Source organism: Schistocerca serialis, chromosome 4 (assembly GCF_023864345.2).
Source record: "Schistocerca serialis cubense isolate TAMUIC-IGC-003099 chromosome 4, iqSchSeri2.2, whole genome shotgun sequence".
NCBI classification, from domain to species: domain Eukaryota; kingdom Metazoa; phylum Arthropoda; class Insecta; order Orthoptera; family Acrididae; genus Schistocerca; species Schistocerca serialis.
Window position 1 is genome coordinate 787,616,909 of NC_064641.1, and position 25,686 is coordinate 787,642,594.

General features: G+C 45.4%; 1 protein-coding gene across 1 annotated transcript; it reads right to left on the reverse strand.

The window, feature by feature from the left end:
- Positions 1-1,475: 1,475 nt before the first annotated feature.
- Positions 1,476-22,892, reverse strand: LOC126474767 (histone acetyltransferase KAT6A-like). The gene is made up of 5 exons (XM_050102243.1): positions 22,889-22,892; positions 4,920-5,056; positions 4,467-4,859; positions 4,214-4,397; positions 1,476-1,681 (listed from the first exon to the last, which is right to left on the reverse strand). Exons 1-5 carry the CDS (start codon positions 22,890-22,892, stop codon positions 1,476-1,478), a joined length of 924 nt encoding a protein of 307 aa, XP_049958200.1.
- Between the last annotated feature and the right edge of the window lie 2,794 nt (positions 22,893-25,686).

A 25,686-nucleotide genomic window follows, 5' to 3' on the forward strand; every position in this document is an offset into this window, starting at 1 on the left:
TGCACAATAAGTTTAATTTATTTATCTTCAAAGATATGAAATCTACTAGGAACCATAATCAGTTGCATTTAACATGCATCTTCACCACACCATCTTCAATATCATGTACATTTACAAAAAATCTTGTGAACAAAGAAAAACAATTTTTTATAGTAATAATATCCACATACGTACACTTACTACAAATATTACTTAAACTGGGCGAGGTTTCGTATTTTGTACGTCATTATTATATTTATATAATAATAAGAAGCTTTGTAGTGCCACACAACATAGCAGTTTTTTTTTTTTTTTTACTTCATTTTGCATCTGCCGGGCGCGTTTCTTCGGCTTTTCTTTCTGCGTTTGGCCTGGAGGATTGTTCTACAGTTCGATTTTACGAACGGCGGCAAAAACGAAATTCTGAGCCTGGTGTGCGATTTTTTTTTAAAAAAAAAAAAGAGTCAGCTTCCCTGCTGCACACAATTTTCCGAGTTCCTTCTATTACTCAGTGGCCGCTCTCTGATTGTATCTCGATCGCGGTACCCCCCTTGCAGTTTTCACCCTGCTGTTAAAATTCGTTAAATCTCCTTCAATAAATTTATACAAATGGAACAGCTCATATACGAAAATATTAAAAATATATATCAGCTATTGGTTAATATATAATTGAAATATTTCAATTACGTATTATGATCTTCTTAAGGATACTTGTGTTCTTTCCCAGACCGTGGTCAAAAAATTTTTCTTTCTTTTCCTTTTTTTTTAGCAACTCCGCTCGTCGCTAGGCGACATCTGGCGCGCAGGGTGCGCGCTCTTGAGGAACTGCGGCGCAGAATTTTGTTTTCGCGATCAGAGAAATTCGTCGGGTGGCGAACCACTGCCTATCCTCAATTTGATGGGTTTCAAACGGGCCCAACTGCCTGGGTGCGTACTGGCGACCCTACAGTTAACGTTAGTTCCGATGTATCGACTGCCGCGCAAGCAGGAGGTTGATTTAGCAAATCGGTAAATAAAAAGGTCTCTCTCTCGTTTGAGTGAATTGCTTTCAGGATTTATTAATTTTGCTTCGAAGCTGGTAGCAGTTTAGGAGTCGAGGGTCCGAAACCAAAGAGTAGCAAAATAGATAACCGCGCGTTTCTGCAGTGCTGTGTACGTCCTTCTCCCGTACTCACATCGGAAAGGAACAGAGACGTTAAAATGTTTTGTTAGAGGAACTGAGAAGAGGAAAGGGCATAGCATTGAGGATGAGCACTAGTGTCAAGACGAGCGCGCCGGGGGTGGAGCCGCGCCTCCCGGACCCCGAGCGGCGGTAGCCCAGCCACCCACGCGTTCGCCCGCACACCTTAAAAATGGCGACTCCACGTCCTAGCACACACCGACCACGTCCCGGCACACAGATCTATTAATAGTTACAATTATTAATATCTTATCATTAGTAGTATTATTATTATTATAGAAAAAGCATTCATAAACAGGAACCTTAGTAATGTTAGCTAAAGATAGGAACCTTGGGTGCTGGGATGAGGCCCGCCGAGGATGCGGCCGGGCGACTGCGGGGGCGGTTCAGCCCCCGGCGGCCGCCACGCCCACCGCCCCGACGAGCCCTTTTTAAAATCTGCGGAGCCGTCCTCGTCCCGAGCTGCGAGGGCGGCCCGTTTCTTTAATTTCTCATCACTCTCTCTATCTCCCTCTTTCCTTCCTTAAAATTTAAACATCTGATTTTATCTTTTGGCGAGCGCTCCGAGCCTTCTTTTAAAACAATCACGCGTGACAAGCTAAAGAACACTTCGAGTGATAGTTCTCATAGTACTGGGAGGCCGGAAGTGAGCGCCGAATTTCTTACGCTCAGCTACGAGCCACTGACCGGGCAAAGTTGACATCACTGAGAAAGTACCCTGGCTCAGAAAGCTATCTCTGAAGTGGCTGTTCACCTCCCGAGAAATTAATATGGCCTCTGTGGCTACAACTCTCTTTTAAGTTTATAACACACAAAAGTTTTCATACATTGGACCCTATCTGCTGAGCTAAACAGAACCCAAATCTGACAGAACACAGTTTCTCTTTTTTCACATTAGTTTTTAAACTTTTCAAGTGTAATTTTTTGTGTAGACGTGTCTTGGTTACATTTTCGTGTGTGTTTGTATCTGTATGTGTCTGTGTTTGTGTATGTGTGTGTATACATTTGCGTGTGTTTAACGTGTAGAATAATAACATGATAATAGTACAACCAGAAACAAACTGACATATACACAAACAATAAGCTAGTCACTTGTTTTTAATATATGTTTTTTCTTTACTCATAATTATTTTCTTTTAAAAATTGTCATCTCAGTACTCCAAAGTCACAGAAAGCAGCGAGGTTTGGATTTCATTATCATTAAAATTTCATGACATTTATAAAGTTTCTCCCTCTACAATTTTATAGTAATTTGCAGTTAATAATCATTGCCTTAATATTTACACATGCACGATCAATATACTGTAGCCACAATGCTCAGATTTTGAATAGATTTGCGTAGCTACTGTGAAATACTCTGCCCAATTCATACTTCCTTTACGTTACTTTTCATTAAAAATGTTAAGTTGCCCACGAGGCGACAACAAAAGAAGACACATTCTAGTGAAACGTGCAACAGTCTTTCAAGCACAGTTCAGTACGGTTCAACATGTATACACTCAGTGAGAAGAATAAACTCTGTGCCAAACGCTTAGGAATATTTTCGTTAGTGGCGCTGGTCATGCAGCTTTACTTTAGGAACTCGGTACACTCCAGTGGCTGCTCTGTAGGTGCAGTCAACGCCTTAGTAGCTGTTTGCAAATAAGACTCTAGTAACAAATCAGTCAGTATAAATTTGACAATAAATCCAATGTTTACCATTCTAAAGAAAATAAATAAACAGTTGATAAACGTACTGATGTGGCTTGCAACAATAATTATTTTTTTCAGTAAGGAAATTATTTGCCAACAGTACACAAAGGTAGTTCTGAGGGATACAAAAGTAACAGTAAAATTAAGCTAGTACAGCTCCACGGTATTGACTATCACACATACACACCTAATCACAACACATGATTTGGTCTAGCCCAAAAATAATAAATCTCAAGTAAACAATTATCATCTCCATTAAGTTTATTCAGATGATAAAACTCATTCCAAAACTATCTTTGTTACATATCTGTAATAAATAGTAACTATGTATGTAGTATTCTTCCTAGGAGAAGTGTTAGGAATATCTCACGTGTGTACGGTTATTTTTTAAAAACCTGGCACGCTTGACGAAAAAGAATCACACAATCACAGTTTTTTAACTGCGACCGTTCCATCGCTTTAATTAATATTACACGACATAGAATCACAAACAGAACGTTTTAGAGTCTACCCTTGACCTACAAACGTCGGATACTAAACTTTCTTTTTTTTTCTCCAATGTCTACACCAAACAACATAGATTTCTTTTAAAAGCCCAAAATAATAAAAGACATGTCATTTGTCATTACAAGCTATTTATGGAACTGTAAAATACTTCTCCAGCATAGGATCTGCCTCTGTAGCGGCATTATTTGCGAGGAGAGTGAGTAAACTATTACCACGAGTTAACTACGTGTGTCGTTGTACGGTACAGGAGAACAGGTGTCCAGAGTTCGGGCAGTGTCACAGCCGAACGGAGGCCTGGTACATCGACGGCAGCAGCAGTTGCTTCGAGCCGCGGACTACTTGTCCATACGTTACAATAATTTGACAGGCCAGTGCCGGTATTACAATTTTTCAGACATTTCACGGTTAGTGATCCCATTCGGATCACGCACAGAAGTTACGGGCGAAATATTCTACAAACATACGTCAAAATGGTTCTCGGTAGTTTTAAATTTTTGAAAGGGGGGGGGGGGGGGGAAGGAAATATTGTGATTCTGCAGCAGCATCAAAGAGGATCGGGTCCCAACTTATGGCCATGAGGTTGGCTATTATGGATTTGCCAATAGTTTTTGCTCCAGGGGGCTAGAGAACTGAAAATATTTCCTGCAATTTAGTGGTCGGTCACGGAAATGTGCGGCGGAGAGACCATCTGGGAGTATGTTTGGTGGAATGTTCCGCCCCAGCATCTGTCAGTGTACAGTTGATTGGGCAGAGAGGTCGATCATCTGCAGAGTCACAGGTGGGTACTCCAGACTCCCACGCGGAGAGCCGAGGCGAGGGGGTTGTGGCCCCAGAGGGTCAGCTATTGGCCGGTGCTGGGTACGGCGGCAGCGAGCGGCTGCATCGCCGGCGAGAAGCGCTTCTGCTGCGCCGCCGCCATGCCCTTGGCGGCCGAGCCGTCGACGGAGCCCGCGCCGGTGGCGATGTTGGCGTTCGAGTCGGTGCTCTCGGCGGCGGCTCGGGCGGCCAGCAGCGTGATCTGGTTGACGACGTCCTCCATCTGGTGGGAGAGCGAGGGCGAGTCGCGCAGGCGTGCGCGGTGCGGCTCGGAGTCGGCGTGCGCGCGCGCCTCGGCGAGCGTGGCGCCCAGGTCGGCGGCCGGGCACAGCGTGCACTCGAAGCGCTGCGCGCGCACCAGGCGCACGGCCGCGCGCCGCTCGGCGGCCGCCTGCCCCGCGTAGCAGGCGACGCGCTGGTGCGCCAGCAGCGCCGCCTCCGCCGCGAACGCCAGCCGGCACTTGGCGCACACGAAGCCCGCCTCGGCGTCGACGGCGCGCACGTGCGGCGGCAGCAGCGCCTGGCCCTGCCCGTCGTCCAGCGGCGTCGACACGCGCACCGAGCGCACGCCGGGCTCCCCGGCGGCCGCGGCGGCGCTGACCGCCTGCAGCGCCGGCACCGACAGGCCCAGCGCGGCTAGCGGAGTGCCGCCGCCGCCGCCCACACCTCCCAGCTGTTGCTGCTGCTGTTGTTGTTGTGGCTGCTGCTGCTGCTGCTGTTGTTGCTGCTGCTGTTGTTGTTGCGCCTGCGGCGGGGCTGGGGGAGGGGGTGGTGGAGGAGCTGGCTGTTGTTGTTGTTGTTGCTGCTGCTGCTGCTGTTGCTGCTGTTGATGGTGTTGGTCGAAAATGATGCCCGGAGCAGCGCCGCCTCCGCCTCCTGCACCTGAAACACGTCACGACAAGACTTAGCGCCCATGCAACTTCACATCTACAAACATCCGAATAACACGCAATTCTTTTCCACGAGACACACAGACACAGATGTAATGGTGAGAGGTGGCATGAGCCCCCTCTTATATTTATATCTTACTCTGAGTAATTCGATTTGGGGAAGTATAGCCGAGTATGGTCATTACAAGGCTAGTATTGAGAACTCAGAAGATATGAACATTTTTCTCTCTAATTGCATGCGGTGAAAAGTTGCTATTCCTTCAAACGCGGAGTTCCCACACAGCGTCTCTCGTCACCTGGGTGGTCCGGAGACAGGCGGGTTCTGGTGATCTTTCCAAGCTTTCACAGCACACCATTTAGAAGATGGTTCAAATGGCTCTGAGCACTATGGGACTTAACATCTACGGTCATCAGTCCCCTAGAACTTAGAACTACTTAAACCTAACTAACCTAAGGACATCACACAACACCCAGCCATCACGAGGCAGAGAAAATCCCTGACCCCGCCGGGAATCGAACCCGGGAACCTAGGCGTGGGAAGCGAGAACGCTACCGCACGACCACGAGCTGCGGGCCCATTTAGAAGAGATCAATAAACTTTGCACCCTGGATTCTTTAAATAATCGAATTCTCATTACGTCACAATGATTTAATTTATCAGGTACATTCGGCAGTATATGTGCATAATGTCTTGTGGATACAGCTAGTGCTAAGGAAGGAACAAAGTGAAAAGTTATGGTTGATGCTGATGTTTCACTGAGTGAACATCAAACATGCAGTAAGCGATAAACATTTCCCCTTTAATTATGTTGTGGGAGAGTGAGTATATCACCAAAGGAAAGTATCGTAAACATTTGAAATTATGTCTGGAGTTTGTTGGCAGTCACTAAGTGCTCTAATTCACAAATACTGGATGAATATGGTCTGGGTAATATACACGCCGTGAGTTGCGCTGCCTCGCAGTTTCTAACTTGAATAGTTGTCTTTTGTCTTAAACCTTTAAAGTACGATTATATCTCAAAAAGAGTAATTACGAAAGTATTTTAAATTTATAAACTCTGTCAATAATTATATGAAATAATGAAAATCAAATTTTTGTGCACCTGGTTAAATATTTCGTAATTTACATCGTCCAGTCGCCGGCCACGGTGGCCGAGTGGTTGTAGGCGCTTCAGTGCGCGACTGCTACGGTCGTAGGTTCGAATCCTGCCTCGGGCATGGATATGTGTGATGTCCTTAGGTCAGTTAGGTTTAAGTAGTTCTAAGTTCAAGGCGGCTGATGACCTCAGATGTTAAGTCCCATAGTGCTCAGAGCCATTTGAACCATCGTCCAGTCAGGTTAATGTGAGCACCTTTTAAAAGCCTTTGCAGTGTGCTTTTGTGTGCAGGAAGAGGGTCAATGAGTTTCTGGAAGGTACGGACAGGGATATGGAGCCATACCAACTCCAGTACCGTGGCGAGCCGCATTAGGCTTCACGGTAGAGGCCCCGTGCTGCGGACAACACGATCAAGGTGGTTCCATATATTCTCGAATGGTTTTAAATCCAGGAAGTTTGGTTGCCATGGAAGTACGGTAAGCTTATCCTGGTGCACTCCCAACCATGCTACGTGACACGTTGCATCGTTCTGCTGGTAGATGCCATCGTGCTGAGGAAAAAACAAACTGCATGTTGGGAAACGTGTCCTTCATGGATAGATGAGCATAACGTTCCCTCCTTGTTTGGTTCCAGACGTTTCAATCCGTGCACGCTAGCGGCCATCTGTCTGATGGGTCGTAAAATGTGATTCATCTGAAAAGCCCACCTGTGGCTACTCAGTGACCGTCCGGTTGCAGTAGTATCGTGCAAATTACTGCCTTCGACGCCGATGAACAGAAGTCAGCATGGGTGCTTGAACCAGGCGCCTGCCCTAGGAGGACTCTACGAAGCAACGGTCGTTGAGGAGACACTGTTGGTAGCCCCTTGGTTCATTCGGGCCGTCACTTCCTCAACAGCTGCACGTCTGTTCACCTCCGCAGCCGTCATTCACTCCTGTCATCCATGGCCCGAGCACCACAGTAACTCGGCGCCGGGCTTGGATAGCGCCATTTTCCCAAGTACTGTGTACTTTAACCATTGTGGTGTGCGATCAGTTCACAAGCTTAGTCGTTTCGGAAATTCTTCTAAAATTGGCCCGAAAACCAATGACCATGCGTTTCGTCCACTATCTATCACCTGATGGACCGTGTTAATGCGTAATCTTACCCAGACGCACGGATAACATCACAGCCCAGACCCAGCATCCTGTGATCCACCTATTAGACAACTAACATGTTGACGGAGGTGACAGTAGAACTTTTGGTCTGATCAACGCGTTGGTGCGGGCGTGGAGGGCACCGTTTTCGCCCCCCCCCCCCCTCCCCCTCCCCCCGACACTCTTTATGTACCCTCCACTGCTAGTGCTGCCACCTGATATCTATGAATGGTTATTGCACGTTGAGTTCGAACATTGGCGCTGGTCACATTAGTGTCAGTGGACCGTCTAGATATACTGCTCTAACCAGCCGCTGTGGCCGAGCGGTTCTAGGCGCTTCAGTCCGGAACAACGCCGCTGGTACGGTCGCAGGTACGAATCCTGCTGTAATGTCTCTTGCAGCGGTCTCTCAGCGATATTTTCAGAAATTTTTATAGCCCGCAGCTCGTGGTCGTGCGGTAGCGTTCTCACTGCCCACGCCCGGGTTCCCGGGTTCGATTCCCGGTAGTGTCAGGGATTTTCTCTGCCTCGTGATGGCCGGGTGTTGTGTGCTGTCCTTAGGTTAGTTAGGTTTAAGTAGTTCTAAGTTCTAGGGGACTGATGACCATAGATGTTAAGTCCCATAGTGCTCAGAGCCATTTGAACCAGAAATTTTTATAAATTATATAACTCAGTACATATCTCGAAATATCTCTTCTTATCTTACCGATTCCTAAACTTTAATATACGATGATTATCAATGCAAAGTAGTTTCAAGCCCTATCATTCCTTGGAGCGTCCATTTACTCCATGGAAGAGCTTCTCTGCTATCTATGTTTTCTCTTATGAAAAGAATGATGGAGATCTTGCGGATTAGCGGGGAAAGAACGAAGATGTATATGTATGTATTTTGAGGTAGTCGCCATCTTGATGAGATTCTGTATGAGAAGGAATTTAATACATGAACTAAACTAAAGTAAGTGTGTTCGCGTATTATTTAACTGATTATTATTGACAGTGTCTGCTTACTACGCTGTGTTGCACGGGATCAGTGGGGAATGTCTGATTTATACTGGACGAACCTGCCGTTTTGTATGCTCAAGATATCCAGCTTATTACTTTCAATAAATAGGCTAACACGGTCATACCAGCAGATCTCCGGTCTTCCCCATGTGATCACCGAAAGTTAATAATTATTACAAATGTTTTCAGGAGATCGACTGACAATTTTCGTCGCACCGAGACTTCGAAATTGCTTCACTGCCTTATGGAATTTAGGTTAAGCTCAATTTAATCAGGATAGAACAGTGTTGTACTGTGTGAATGTGATAAGCCTGCTTTGTGAATGAAAATTCCCTTAATATACGCATGTTTTTTACCATCCTGATCAGTGAAGCTAAATCAGGCCGGTGTGAGAGAGGTTTTTAAATTTTAGGTTAGTTAGGTTTAAGTAGTTCTAAGTCTAGGGGACTGATGACTTCAGATGTAAAGTCCCATAGTGCTTAGAGCCATTTGAATCATATACTGCTCTAATGGTGAGCAACAAGTTTGTCTGGTTCTCATTGCAGCCAACACACTGTCCGAGGGCAGTATTTTCATTACTACAGCGATCAAATAGCAGCGAAGTCACAGCGCTGGTCATTGCGTACACGACATTCTACCACTGCCGCTTCCTGTACGAGACGAAATCACGGCCAACACTCCACGAGAGCGGCTGCCGGCGTTGCGCGCGATAGCGGCCGCGCGGCCAGATTTCCAAACTGAATCTCCTGTCGATTCGCGCAACGATACGTCGACAGTGGCAACGCCCACCGGCTGTGCTTTATTATACGGCGAACGCATTAAGAACTCTCCCCTGCAGACAAGGCAGCGCTCAAATCGTGACGGCGATATTTAGATGCCAATCGTGTTCTCCGGGAATAGATTTTGAGACACGATTACAATGGGTACCTTCCGTGAGGGCTGTTTCGGTTACTCGTTCTCTTTTTTGCGCCACACACCTCCGGAGAGCGAGGCGCGGAGCGGGCGCCGGCTGGGTGCCGGTGACGCACGGCCGCGGATCTCATTAGGAGCCGCTATTTACATAAAGGAGGGCGGGTGCTGGCGACATTGTGTTTACACGCCGGTATGCAAATGTAATGTGATAACGAGGATGAGACACGCTCCCCCGCCGCTGCGTTTGCCGACGCAGGCGCCGAATACGGCGGCCAATTAGGCAAACCCAAAACCCACGCGGTCCGCTTGCCGTCGTCTCAGTTCGCGGTACCGGGGGGAGGGGGGCAGTGTCCGCCGCTCGGGTAGCTCACGGGTACAAATTACTGTGCGCGCACCCTCTAGTACTACAAGACGGCGAGTTTACCTGAGGCAGCTGCAGCGCGGCACAACAGACCAACCAGGCAGCATTACTCGTAAATGCAAATTATTCCGCTCCTCGCAACAGTACTGGAAAACCACAAGTAAACCGTGGTGATCGAGTAGGAACTGGAGCAAATGTCTAGCAGAAAACGGACGAAATCTCCGAAGAAATTAAGTAAATATTTATTTCTCTACACTGCCACAACAAAAGTTAGTAGACCCTTTAAGAGGTTTCCAATTCACTCAAGATTTACTGTTACAGGATGCACATGGAGAACATGAAATCATTAAATTTACAGAGCAATAGCACAAGCGGTTCTTAGGTATCGACCCATCCTGAAACACCCATATTAGTACGTCGTGTAGCCTCCACAGACAGCAATGCAGGCGCTGACTCTGGCGTCCAGTCGATTGTAAATATGGCGAATACTGTTCTGGGATACATTATACGTGTGTAAGGGAGCATTAACATGTTGGAACAACACATCACTTCCATCTTGCGAAAAAATCGGACTAAAGTGCAAGTGACATTAATCTATGAAAAGAGATATCACTTGTGGGAGACTTTAACGCTCGAAAAGGAAAGACCGGAAACATAGAGGTTGTAGGAAGATACAGGAAGTAAACAAATAACGACAGTAGGAAAAGACTGGTTAATTTTTGTGGAGCTCGCTCATTAAGAATACAGAACGGCTGCTTTCCTCTCAAAAAAATGGTTCAAATGGCTATGAGCGCTATGGTACTTAACATCTGAGGTCCTCAGTCCCCTAGAACTTGAACTACTTAAACCTAACTAACCTAAGGACATCACACACATCCATGCCCGAGGCAGGATTCGAACCTGCGACCGTAGCGGTCGCGCGGTTCCAGACTGAAGCGCCTAGAACCGCCCGGCCACAACGGCCAGCTTTCCTCTCAGAGAAATACATAAATACACCTGGATGCAACCTGCAAGCAATTTAAGATAATAGGTTATACGATGCTAAACTAAAATACTCCTCCCTAACAAGCCATGAAGGTCCATCAGTACTGACCGGCCGCCGTGTCATCCTCAGCCCATAGGGGTCACTGGATGCGGATACGGAGGGGCATGTGGTCAGCACACCGCTCTCCCGGCCGTATGTCAGTTTCCGAGACCGGAGCCGCTACTTCTCAATCAAGTAGCTCCTCAGTTTCCCTCACAAGGGCTGAGTGCACCCCGCTTACCAACAGCGCCCGACAGACCGGATGGTCACCCATCCAATGCCAGCCCAGCTCGACTGCGCTTAACTTCGGTGATCTGACGGCAAGGCCGTTAGCAGGTTGTACGATACAGCCGCAAAATTAAGAATTAAAAACGCAAGAGACTAGAGACTTCAGAAGTGCAGAATATGAATTAGACCATTTTATAACTCAAAGCAAAAGCAAAAGTTGTAGTAAAATCAACATCCACGGCAAGAATAGTGGTTCAAATGGCTCTGAGCACTATGCGACTTAACTTCTGAGGTCATCAGTCGCCTAGAACTTAGAACTAATGAAACCTAACTAACCTAAGGACATCACACACATCCATGCCCGAGGCAGGATTCGAACCTGCGACCGTAGCGGTCACGCGTTCCAGACTGAAGCGCCTTTAACCGCACGGCCACACCGGCCGGCCAAGAATAGTGAAAACAGTAAAATAGCTGAAGCATCCAGATATAATTTGGAAAATTGACAACAAGATCCTGTGAAGTTCCTACAGAATACGACATTGACTTGCAAATTAAATAATGGTAGGGACATCAGTGATCCACGCAACAATAATGTACAATGAAATGAAAGAGTGCATTCATAGTGCAGTACGATAAGACTTAGGAATAAAAGAGAGTTCTAAGAATATGAATCGGGGTTGGTGTACAAAAGGTATTGAGGAAATGGTGAAAAAGAAAAAACAATTGTACCACAAGTGGCTAACTCGCAGGACATCGAGAATAGAAAGTACTATACTAGACGGAACAGAGAGACTAAAAAATAAATTTCAAGAGCAAAAGCAAGTGATAGGCAAAATGTGTGAGGAGATAAACAAGTATATGGGAGGCTCCAAAGTAAAATATGCCTGGAAAACAATAAAACAGCTGAGAGCTGATACAGTAGAAAAAATAAATATGCCAATATGGGTGTTCAGAAGAGGGACATCACAAAAAGCTTTTGAGCGAGAAGAGGAATGAGTACATACAGGCTGAAAGATGCACATAACATATCATTATTGAGTCAGCTACCATCTATGGTTTGAAGTGCTGGACTATTATGGAGAAGAACTAAAAGAAGATTCAAGTTGTAGAAACGGACTTCCTACGGAAAATAACAAAAAAATGGTACCTAACGGATGAAATATTATGACGCAGAAAAATTTTATGATTTAGGCACTTAATGAGAATGGGGCAAGCAAGAATACTCAAAATATATTTGAACATAGAGCGATAAACATAAGGAGCAGAGGAAAACCGCAGCTTAAATTCATTCAAGAGGTAGAAACACAGAAAGGACAGAAACTTGACCGCTGAAGACACAAAACACGTTATTATAGAGGCTCAGATGCGCGTTGCATAAGGAGCCAGGGGTCACTGGACTTCATTTACACGAAATATACATATGTTCGTTTTCATGTTGTGTAGATCCACTTGCACCTCGTGTAACAAAGCAAAACAGAGTACGAAAAGTGTAAGTGGATCTGCACAAAATTAAAACGACAATATATTTAGTGTCGATGAAGTGCAGTGTAATAAAATCGAACACCTAAGTGTAGAAGGACATTTGGAATGAAGTAGGAAACAAAAAATCTAACCACTGAAGGTCCTTTGCAATAAAAACTCTTATGATCTTAATAAGACTTCTATTACAGTAGCAACTTGTGTAACTGCGAACTCGGAAACGAGTGCAAAATAAAGACAATACGTATTACGAACGACGCTAACTACAGATCATGCATCTAAACGTGATCACGTGTGTCTACGTCGACGTTATGCAGCGAAGTTACAAAACGCACGAAAGAAACTGATTTGTGCACGAGGCAAAACTGCCTCACCTAGGCATAAAAGAGTATCTTTCAACGCATGACCTCCATTTAAAGTCGCTGTTAATACCTGAGGATCTTCTGTTGTTTGATAGAACCTGACGGTTTTAATCAAAATTGACATACAGCTACTAAGTCAAATTATGGCATTTAAAAGCTGTTTAAAAGCATGCACATATCAGTACATCAAAACAATATTATTCACTTCAGTATGATTTGACACAGCACATAGAGGCTATAGTGGGTCACATACGCCACTCTTAAATGTAAAGCAAACGCTTACGTAAAAGATATACCAGTGCTGACGAATAAGAAAAGACAACTACACGCTAGATACTACCATAATGAATCCCATCACAAATTTAACCTGTCCTAAAATCAAGAATGCGTCAGTCTGCTGTCACTGGTAACAACAGACGGCTCCAGGTAACCATCTGAAAGACGGTCTGTATGTCGCAGGCTCCTTTGACACATCGCGCACCCGCGTGCTATGCATAAGTAACCTGTCGTCTCCCAGACGATCAGTCGCTAACCGTCCTTGCCCGCGGAAACAGCACATCCCTGCCAAACAAGAGAGCAGGCATGTCCTGTAGCAACGCTAGAGCTCTGACTGGTGCCAGCCAATCAGAGTGCTGGACGCGCATATTTCGGTTGGTCGTCTAATGACGTTCGGTGGGTATGTTATACACTATGTGATAATAAGTATCCGGACACCCCCAAAGACATACGTTTTTCATGTTAGGTGCATTGTGCTGCCACCTACTGCCAGGTACTCCATATCAGCGACCTTAGTAGTCACTAGACATCGTGAGAGAGCAGAATGGGGCGCTCCGCGGAACTTAATGACTTCGAACGTGGTCAGGTGATTGGGTGTCACTTGTGTTATACTTCTGTATGCGAGATTTTCACACTCCTAATCCCCTAAGTCCACTGTTTCCCATGGGATGGAGCAGTGGAGGGACACGTACAGCACAAAAGCGTATAGGCCTACCTCGTCTGTTGACTGACAGAGATCGCCGACAGTTGAAGAGGGTCGTAATGTGTAATAGGCAGACATTTATTCAGACCATCACACAGGAATTCCAAACTGCAACAGGATCTACTGCAAGTATTATGACAGTTAGGCGGGAGGGGAGAAAACTTGGATTTCATGGTCGAGCGGCTGCTCATAAGCCACACATCACGGCGGTAAATGCCAAACGACGCATCGCTTGGCGTAAGGAACGTAAACATTGGACGATTGAACAGTAGAAAAACGTTGTGTGGAGTGACGAATCACGGTACACAATGTGGCGATCCGATGGCAGGGTGAATGCCCAGTGAACTTCATCTGCCAGCGTGTGTAGTGCCAACAGTAAAATTCGGGGGTGATGGTGTTCTGGTGCAGTCGTGTTTTTCAAAAAAAAAGTTCAAATGCGTGTGAATTCTTAAGGGACCAAACTGCTGAGGTCATCGGTCCCGACATTTACACACTACTTAAACTAACTTAGGCTAAGAACAACACACACACCCATGCCCGAGCGAGGACTCGAACCTCCTGCGGGAGGGGCCGCGCAGCCCGTGACATGACGCCTCAAACCGCGCGGCCACTCCGTGCGGCTCGTGTTTTTCATGATGGGGGCTTGCAGCCCTTGTTGTTTTGCGTGGCATTATCACAGCATAGGCCTACATTGATGTTTTAAGCATCTTCTTGCTTCGCACTGTTGAAGAGCAAATCGGGGATGACGATTGCATCTTTCAAAACGATCGAGCACCTTTTCATAATGCAAGGCCTGTGTCGGAGTGGTTACACGACAATAACATCCCTGCAATAGACTGTCCTGCACAGAGTCCTAACCTGAATCCTACATAAGACCTTTGGGATGTTTTGGAACGCCGACTTCGTGCCAGGACTTACCGACCGACATCGATACCTCTCCTCAGCGCAGCACTCCGTGGAGAATGGGCTGCCATTCCCTAATAAACCTTTCAGTGCCTGACTGAACGTATGCCTGCGAGAGTGGAAGCTTTCATCAACGCTAAGGGTGGGCCAACGTCGTATTTAATTCCAGCATTACCGATGGAGGGCGCCACGAACTTGTGAGTCATTTTCACCCAGGTGCCCGGATATTTTGATCACATAGTGTACGTTCTAATCTGATGTTTATCCTTAATTACAAAGGTCGACTTTGTATATCAGATTTGTTTACGCATTATACTGAATTCCTCATACATTTGCGTTGGCAAATTCATTAGCTTACACCTTTTCTTTGTCCGTAAATGTTACCATGTGTACCTCCATCCAAAACTGAATACTTAAAATTTGTTTCATACAAAACGTGTGCCATTCACTAATATCGTAGATTGTTCGAGGAATACGCTTCATAGACTTGTCGCACTTGTATTTACAAGGGACAGTCAAATAAAAACGAAACAAACATGGGAAAAACGAAACAAACATGAGAAGAAGTAAAGTATATTCTTTTTTTTAAAAAGTAATCGCCATAATTGTTAATTTACTTATCCCACTGTGGGACAAGACGGTCAGTGCCTTCATGGAAAAATGTTTGCGGTTGCCTACGGAACCATGATTGTATCCAGGCGTGCAACTCTTCGTTCGAAGCAGGTAGACGGACACAACGTCTTTCTTCAGAGCTCCAAAAATATGGAAATCGCATGGAGGATGTGCAAGAGCTTACGAGCGAAATTTCTGCAGCGTAGTCGAAACAAGAGGCACGCCAGCTCTGAGAGAGTTACGATGATCTTTTTCTTTGACTTCAAGGGTCCGCTGCTCATTGCTTTTCTGGAACACGGCGTAACTCACAGAGGTACGCGGACACTTCGAAAAAACAGAAGAGCGCCGTCAAATCCAATCGCCCAGGAATGTTGACGGAACGCATCATTCTGTTGCAGGATAATGGCCGCCCATATGTTGCCAACATTGCTTCGACTACGCTGTAGAAGATTTGGCGGGAAGCCCTTACACATCCTCCACACAGTCCCAACGTCTCCTCATGCGATTTCCAAATTTTCGTACCAAGAGATGAACGCCTGGGTGCAACTATGGTTCCGAAACTTTTGAAATAATAAACAGTTTACATACTTTTACCATATGTATCGTTTTCGTTTGACGGCCCCTTATATCTCCCGCAACAACTTTTCAGCAGCACAGTTACGGCTATGCTAATGCGGTTCTTTGAGTAATGTCACAGCGGAGATGGTGTCATCGTAAATTAATAACTTCACCAAAAGAGCTCTCTAATTTCAAGTTACTAATCTGTGTAGGCAACAGATGATAAACACGCTTTCCTAACCAAACTGAACCTATAAGGCTCGATTATACTGCACTTTGAGGAATTATCGTATGAGGTTTGCAGACCAAGATCAAAACTCAGTTTCGTTAGTTCCGAGTATAACCCCTTCCCCCCTTCCCGATCGCTTTATGCGTGATGTTCGCCACGTCCGAAACATTAATTTTTAACTCAAGTCTCGTTATTAATTGGACACATTTAGTTTCTAGGGTGTATTTCAGGGCAAAACCGAGTTCATAATTTTGTATGAATACTCAGATATAGTTACTAAAGGAGTATTAGGACGCAAATCAGGTTTGCTTTAAATGCACGCTGTAATGGTCGAGAGAGTTAGTTGCTTTTGAGATTGGGTGAGGTGAGTTGATGTTAGTTAAGCGCCATTGTCAACTCTCACTGAGTTTGAACGAGGTCATGTAATAGGGGTACGAGAAACTGGATATTCCTTCTGCGATGTTACATAAACATTTGGCAGGAATGTAGCCACTGTTCATGATTGCTGGCACCGGTGGTCACGATAATGTAAGGTCGCAAGAATACCGGGCTCCGGACGGCCACTTGCCACTATCTACATAGATAGACCATCGTGCTTGGCGTTCGAGTTTTGGCGCATCGTACTGCATCTGCAGTAGCAAAATTGCAACGAACTGTTACAAATTGGTGACTTCAAGAACAGCCCCAAGCCATTCCACCGGCCCCAAACCACCACCATTTGTGCCTTCTGTGCTATCAAGCGCGAGTTCATTAGAGAGCGGTTGGAAGTCTGTTGTGTTTTCTGATGAAAGGGGGTTCTGGCTCAGTTCCAGTGATGGACTGCAACCAATCTGTCTTCTTGCTAGACATAATGGACCTACTCCTGGAGTTATCCACTGGGGTACGATTTCGTATGACAGCATGAGCCCTCTCGTGGTTATTCCACGCACTCTGACTGCAGATTTGTACGTCAGTCTGGTGATTCAACCTGTCGTGCTGTCATTCATGAACAGCATTTTAGGGGGTGTTTTCCAACAGGATAACGCTTGCCCAAATACCGCTGTTGCAACCCAACATGCTCTGTAGAGTGTCGATACGTTGCATTGGTCCGCTCGAGCACACATGGGAGATCATAGGACGACAGTTTCGGCGTTAACCGTCCCTGTATTGACCGACCAAGTGCAGTCATGGTACCCCATCCCCCAAACTGACATACGGCACCCGTACAACACAATACATGTACGCTTGCATCCTTGCACTCAACATTCTGGCAGCTACACCGGTTATTCATGTACCAGCATTTCAAATATTGAATGGCTTATCTGGCGCTTATATTAACCTGTGATCTTGCAATGTTAATCACTTACAATTGTTACCTAAACAAATGTATTCCCGAAATTTCATTACTCTACATTATTTTTTGCATTACGATTTTTTTCGTTGATGTATAATTTAGGTTACCTATCTTAAGGTACATGAAATATTTTTTCGGCCTTTTTTTCCAAACTATATGAGTAGTTTGCAGTACTGACACTGGTGTAGGCGTCCGCAAGGGGTTAGGGCAAGAACTTGCCGCTCCCCTCTGCCCTAGAGTTTGAAATACAGAGTTTTTTTTTCATTACACAGTTCTTATACATCATGGAAAATCATCAGTTCTCTGGATATAATAAGTTGTATTGCGTAACTTGCTGCCGAAACAGACCAACTTATTCACATCAAAAAGTAATTTTCGAGTCTTGCCTTTGCTGGATATGTTTCTTCGGTCTATCACTGACACTAACCATACAATGCTTTTCAAAAACTAAAATTTAAAAAAAACCTTTAAAACCCTTGTGTGGACGACGATTTTCTTGATTGCGAGACAAATAGCATTGCTAAAAACCGACCTGTTCTCAGATGTGTCTGTATCGCTCCTGTTTCATATTACTGAGCTCTTAATATAAATGACATCGACAAAGAATAAATAAATAATAGTAACACTGCAATTCGCTGGCATTGCCTACGACCAATCAATCGTTTTGTTCTCACTGGATTACTTGCATGCGCTCTGTGTATGGCCAATGAGGCCGGACATCTTACGGACAGTTTCAAGTGTCATCAGCTCTCGATCTGACTCTGTGACTTAAATGTCAAAGATAGGTAGTGTTCCGGTACGGCAATGTCGTTACGTTTTCAGAAACGTACAGCGCAACATGACTTTCAAGAGGCAAATGTCACTGACCCAGTAGCTACAGCTGTACTCTGCCTTCCCATAAATACGCTTAATTACGAGTAACATTCATGAGTCTCTACATAGGTTTGGTAGGAGTAACACATTAGATGCTTGCTTCCGAGATAACTGGCCCAACGTAGCTGTCAATGTGCGTCTGATTTCGAGTGACTTTACTGCATTCAGGCAAATGTTTGGCTAGTCCCTCATTTCACACACGTTATATGAGAACAGCTTAGTAAGGAACTAACACACAATATGCCTTAAGCAGACTACTCGCACAAGGTTGAGACTTGTCCTCTTCGTTAGCACTAGCTACAGTGGAATGCTTCGGCAGCCGTTTTAGGTGGTTCAAATGGTTCAAATGGCTCTGAGCACTATGGGACTTAACATCTATGGTCATCAGTCCCCTAGAACTTAGAACTACTTAAACCTAACTAACCTAAGGACAGCACACAACACGCAGTCATCACGTTAGGTGGTCTGTGAAGACTATATAGGAGGGGAACGAATTTTCATTATCTAACACAACTTCCGTGACGTGAAGTTGTGTTGTGGTATAACTGACAACGCATAATAAAAAAAAAAGTTTAGAAACCTCTAACGAGCTCTGTGTTAAAACAAGTCATGTTTCCGGTTGTGTATTTATTATTCTTCAATGTTGATCTGTAACAAACTAAAACGATCGTTAGGTTGAGATTTGCCGATGGCGTTACAAACACCTTTTTTTTCAAATTGTAAATAGCATCTGCACAATCGTGACTTCTTTTAACCTACGTCTGATGGCTGTGAACGCAAACAAAGGGAAAACCACTGAACTGAATACTGACGAAATATTACTCAACAATAAATTGTCAATGTCGTCTACTCGAAGATGGTCGCATTTTCCATCGCCCATTTTCAAAAAAATGGTTCAAATGGCTCTGAGCACTATGGGACTCAACTGCTGTGGTCATAAGTCCCCTAGAACTTAGAATTACTTAAACCTAACTAACCTAAGGACAGCACACAACACCCAGCCATCACGAGGCAGAGAAAATCCCTGACCCCGCCGGGAATCGAACCCGGGAACCCGGGCGTGGGAAGCGAGAACGTTGCCCATTTTCAGTTTGCAGTTATATACAATGCATCTCAAAGCTTAAAGCTGTTAATGCGGATTACGTCTGCCTGTCTCTCCGAACTGTAGGTATAAACAATAAGACAACCATGAGCTCATTAGACACAGACTCTTCATGTGTTTAGATAAGGCTCCGCCAAAGACTTCGGTGAGGAATTCTGGGAGGAACTATCTTGATATCTGACTGAAATAGTTTAATAAAACACTGATTAGCGAAGGTTGTACTAGATCTCAGTATTTTATTACTGCATTGTATCTCTCTCACTCTCTTCCACTTCGTGAAGTTGGCGTGATATACTCATAACACGAATGCGTACAGAAAGCACACATGAATGACGGAATTACGACTCATATCTGGCTCATTCCCCCAAAACTGTGAGCCAAGTGCGACGAACTGGCTGTCGCATTCCTTGGTTACTTTTTCCGTGTCTTTACCGTTCCGCTTTTGCTTTTCCACTCATCACGTTCAACGGTAACGCTTCAGTGACAATAGAGTAACATCTGCAGAGAAGCAGTCAGCGATGCAGATCCCGAAACTCTTAAAGCCTCCAATGACACATTTGCAGGTAGGCATTGGTTCAGGAAACGGGAAAATGAACCAAACGCTAGAACGGAAATGAGGTAGAAAGTCGAGGTGTCCGATACTGATGTTCCCTCGAGGTAATGAGCGGGCTGATGATGGGCGGACCCGACTCCTGGCTTAACAGCAATTAACACTGACGTCACTTCCGGTGCTCCGGGCTGCGCGTCAGGGGCAGGGTTGTTTTTTGCGTGGCTCGCGGCTGAGGCTAATGATCAGGAAGTTGCGCCAGTCACCTGGCCCTGGGGCTGCTCGAGCAAGATGCTGCACTCATCACAGTAGTTACTGAAAGTATTATCAGTAAAGCAACTTTACAGCAGTAGTACAAAAAACTTCAGCGAGTTATATAGGTAGACGTAGAGATCTCCTTACACTATCTGATCAAAAGTATCCGGACACGCCTAAGTAATGCGGAACTGAACACTAGGTGTCATTACACCTAGTTGACAAAGTTTCGTTTGTGAGACGTGTTTAAAGAAACGTTTTTGCTTCTATTATTATATACATTCACCTCTGTCAGATTTTGGTACAAACTATGATGCCCTATGTAAAATCAAACGCTTTTGTAACAGAACTATGCAGCTTACGTAAGACATTTCAGGAGTCTGTAATACCTCACACCTTCTTTTATGCAAAGTACCACATACCGTGTAGTTTCGTGGTTTTTGCAGCGTTTGGTTTATCATTTTTTCGTTCATCTTTCTTTTGATATCGACTAGTCGCTCACTTGATCAAATATATCTCTGCTGCAGGCTCATCTTCAGGTGTCATAAACGGCGTGAGGAAAACAAAAAATGATATCCGCCCTTTATTGTTCTGCTGGTGGTCGTAGCGAGTGGACGCAGGTCCGAACTAAGCTCATATTTTGTATAAGATTTAGCTCAACACAGTGGTGAGTTGATAAAAACGCTTAGTGTTGCTTACATTATTTCAATTAGGAACTGAAACTTCGTGTCACTATATGTTAAAAAGATTAAACAGTAACCAGAAAGAAGACATGAAGTGTGTAGAGCAGACTCCCAATCTGGAAAGATAGGAGAGTTCATCAGGTTCTAGAGAGCGAGGGAATTATACACTGTAAGGCAGAAAAAGAAGCAACGCACCACGAAGGAATTGTCGGAAATCGGTAAATGTTATGTGATGTACATGAAGAGATAAGGTTTGAAGCATTACGGGCAAGGCCTTCCAACGACTTCGGGATTCTGGCGATCTGACGCGCCAACTGGACAAAAACTGGCACCATATCGGTCAGGAGGGCATCGAAAAACCCTGTCAATCGATGACAAACCGAATAACTCTTCGCCTAAGGGCCAGAGGTGGACGAACGCGTTATTGTCTTGCTTCTCTTCAAAAAAAAATCTTCAAATTATTCTAAAAACCGTGCGGGATAACGGCGTGGTCTAGGGTGCCTTGTCACGGTTCGCGCGGCTCCCCCAGTCGGAGGTTCGATTCCTCCCTTGGGCATGTGTGAGTGTGTGTTGTCCATAGCGTAAGTTAGTTTAAGGTAGATTAAGTAGTCTGTCAGCCTGTAAGTAGGCTGTTTAGGTTTTTATGTTGGTAAAGTCACGTAGAGCTCTGTATGAAAATCACTGGCTGTGCTGTGTGCAGTCTGTGGCTGGTTTGCATTGTTGAAATATTCGCTATTGTAGTGTTGGGCAGTTGGATGTGAACAGCGCTTAGCGTTGCACAGGTGGAGATGAGCCGCCAGCAGTGGTGGATGTGGGGAGAGAGATGGCAGAATTTTGAGAACGGACTATCTGGACGAGTGTCCATCAGAAAGAGTAAATTTGTAATACTGGATATCATGAACTGATATATATATATATTGAACATTATTAAGGTAAATGCATTGTTAGTTCTCTATAAAAATCTGTCATTTGCTAACTATGCCTATCAGTAGCTAGTGCCTTCAGTAGTTAGAATCTTTTATTTAGCTGGCAGTATTGGCGCTCGCTGTATTGCAGTAGATCGAGTAACGAAGATTTTTGTGAGGTAAGTGATTCATGTAAGGCATAGGTTATTGTTAGTCAGGGCCATTCTTTTGTAGGGATTATTGAAAGTCAGATTGCGCTGCGCTAAACATATTGTGTGTCAGTTTAGTGTTGATCAGAATAAGTAAAGAGAGAAATGTCTGATTGGATTGGATTGTTTGAGGAAGGAGACCAAACAGCGAGGTCATCGGTCTCATCGGATTAGGGAAGGAGGGGGAAGGAAGTCGGGCGTGCCCTTTCAAAGGAACCATCCCGGCATTTGCCTGGAATGATTTAGGGAAATCACGGAAAACCTAAATCAGGATGGCCGGACGCAGGATTGAACCGTCGTCCTCCCGAATGCGAGTCCAGTGTGCTAACCACTGCGCCACCTCGCTCGGTGAAATGTCTGAGTACGTACAGTTCTGCTCAGGTGTTTGAAAATCAAATAACGTAAGAGATTTATGAGCACATTAATTTTTCTAAGGGGACGTTTCAAGCAGTTTGGTCCCACAGGAACTTACCACAAATTACAGAAATTTTTTAATTCTAAAATTGTAGTCATTTGTTTGTCTGTACGTATGCACGACATATACCGGTTACCATTGCACTCTGATAATTTCTTCGTGATGCGTCTCTCTCTTTTTTTCGTACAGTGTATTATAACTTGTGAATTATGAAAAAATGGAGCACTACGTTTTAACAGTAGACAATATACACCGTACAATGTTTCAATAAACGGTAGAAGTGATGACTGTGAAGGAAGGAAGTAGAAAATAGTTGGTATAGCACGTACTGCGGTGCGGGAGGAGAACGGCACTTTGCGTGGTAGTCTACAGTGTAGCAGCGGAGTGGTGCGTACCAGCGGTGGGTGCCGTGTTGTGCCGCGCTGCGCGGGGCTCATCTGTCAACGGGCGGCTGCCGGCCGGCTCCCCCTCAGTCACCGCATCTCGTCTCTATGACAACATCCTCTGTTTCACTCGCTTTCGTAAAGAGCTTTAATTAATTAGGATTTCCCACCCCACTGGTTTTATTTAAACCACTCACTAACTCGGACTTCCAAGGGAAGTGTCATTTCAGGCGCTCACCCATCGCACACACGCTTCCACACACACACACACACACACACACACACACACACACACACACACAGCCAGCAGTGACGCACACGCACCGACCACGCACTCGCGGCTGTGGCTGGCGGCTCGCCCGCCGCTGCTTGTCTGTGAGCGCGTACGAGGGGCAAATTACAAGTAATTATCTCCAAGTTCAAATTAATTAAGTATTCTAAACGAGCGTGGCGGTGGCAGTAATGACGGTCTTCCTGTGTGAGCGGGCGGCGCCGGGCGGAGGCGGGATGGCGTCCGTGAGAACGGCCCGAGCCGAGCCGCGGAGCAATGCGTTGCAGCCAGCGATCGCCCACCAAACTGACCCAACTCGGAATGCTCAACGGCTCGATGAAATGCCGCTCTGGTTTTTACGCTGGGTACTGAAGGGAAACCTGGGGTTTAATGACCCGTCGACGCCACGGTCTTTGGAGACGGATCACAAGCTCGGATAGGAGAAGGTCCGAGACGGAAATCGGCCTTGTTCTTGCCGTAAGGCGATTTTTAAACGGGACAGAAAACATAAATCTTATTTGCCATTCTTCAAAATGGTTCAAATGGCTCTAAGCACTATGGGACTTAACATCTGACGTCGTCAGTCCCGTAGACTTAGAACTACTTAAACCTAACTAACCTGAGGACATCACACACATCCGTGCCCGTGGCGGGATTCGAACCTGCGACCGTAGCAGTCGCGCAGTTCCGGAATTTTTCTTTTATTATCGAAGGAGCGTGGGGAGGGCAGAGTGATCAGGGGTCCTCACCCGAGGCCTGGCCACTGTGTCCCCCTCGCCCCTCAAGGAATCAGGGATGGTAAGGGGAAATCTTTCGTGGGAATTTTTATTTATTTATATTTATTTACTGTTTTTGATATATTTTAATTTGGTTTTACTTTATACCACAACAAAAATAAATTTACCTAGCACCTCATCGTGCTCTGAGTAAACAAAACAATGTCTTGGCATGTTCCTACACCGAGGTAATGTATATGGGGAAAACGAAAAAAAAGCGCCGCGTACATGATGCAGAAGGGTGTGTCGCTACTCTCCTTACGCTTCATCATCCAGGTACGTCTTCACGTATGTCGTATGTTATTTCACCGAGAATCGAACTTAATCTTGTCAGCTCACTCAGTGCGTGTCTTCTCCTACCTGTTGATCCGGCTGCGTAGAGGCTCGCGTGGGGCACTCCCTAAGTAATTAGAAAAATACTGTCCGTATTTTGGGTTCCGTACGATCTTGCAATGACGTTCTTGTAGGTAGTTCCAAAAGTCGAATACATCTTTAGGTCCATCGTGAAATAAGTAGTGTACCGCATGCGCACGGATCCACGTGACTGCGTTGGTCTTGGTGCGCAGGAAATACTGTTGATCCGGAAATAGTAGAAACCGCGGTGTAATGTGTTCCGGAGTCACTCGTAGAAAATACGACGAGATTTGTCGCACCAAGCGCCATACGTCTTCTGCCGCTCCTCATGTGAGACGGTGTTCGTCCGTGTCTGGCATCCCGCAATCTAGGACTGAAGCGCCTAGAACCGCTCGGCCACCGCGGCCGGTGGACAAATTAAACTGGCTGGAGCATTATCGCACGATTCAGTAACAATCATTAGTCCACGAATGCCTACACGTCAATAACGATGGTGATCACAGCTGATGGCTATGCACAGTCTGCAGCTATACGAGGGTTTGCCCAGTGACACCCTAAGTCGGATTGTAAAATTTCGACATAATGAATTGTTACAAAAAGCACGAGAATCCGTTTTCGGAACGTTGAATATTACGTGGATGCTTCAACAGTGGTGACAGATCATATATGAGAACGTAAAACTATGTCAAGGGAAGGAACTTGAATCCGGATCTTTGCCTTTCACTGGCAGTGCGCAACCACTTAAGCAATCCAAGTACGCCCCACGGGCAGGGGCTTTCCTTCCACACAGTGGAGGCTCTCGTATGGTGGTGTGAGACCAACACCTTCCAAGAAACGATGAAGCAGAGAGACTGACTTTTACACTGCCGTAAGGTTGGTGCTGAGAATGAATTCTCTTACTCTGATCAGACTAAAATCTGAACTTCTTGTATGTTACAAGCCCGCATGCAGGACTGGGATTTGAGCCAGGATCCGTACCTTCGTAATCTGTGCTCTGCAATGGAGAGAAGAGCTACGAGCAGAACTGAATCCGTTAGGGTGGTCTTGACTCGTGCTTGGATAGCTCATTACATAAGAGCACTGTCTAGCAAAGGGAAGGTTCCGGGTTAAAATTCCTACTCGGCACACAATTTCGACCTGTCACAAACTTCCACAATGTTTCCAATTTACGTAGCAAGTACTGTTAATAGATATTGGGAATTCATTGTGAAGAGAGGTAGGTAACAATATCGATTTGACGGCGTCTGAGTAGTGAACTTCTCGGCGCCTCTAATCGACTGAGAGTATCCACGCATTCTCAATGCAGCCTATGTGTGGCGCACATGCAGGACATATCAAAGTTGGCGGTTATACAAGAGACGGTGTTGCCATCGATTGAAATAAGGGAAGAAACTTCTCCATGATGTTGATATTAGAGATACGACATAAACTCAATTGAAAAACTGTGGAGAAAACTAGAAGACGTGACCTTTTTCAAGTCACCAGTTGAAGAACTTATGCGAAACTATGGAAAAACTATATCGCAGTACTCATAACGAGATTTATATTCCATTGTAAACGATTCTTACATACAACGCCACCTTGCTATGCGTGAAAATGAACTTAGGATAAGCTGTTGTGGTGTCCTTTAGCCTC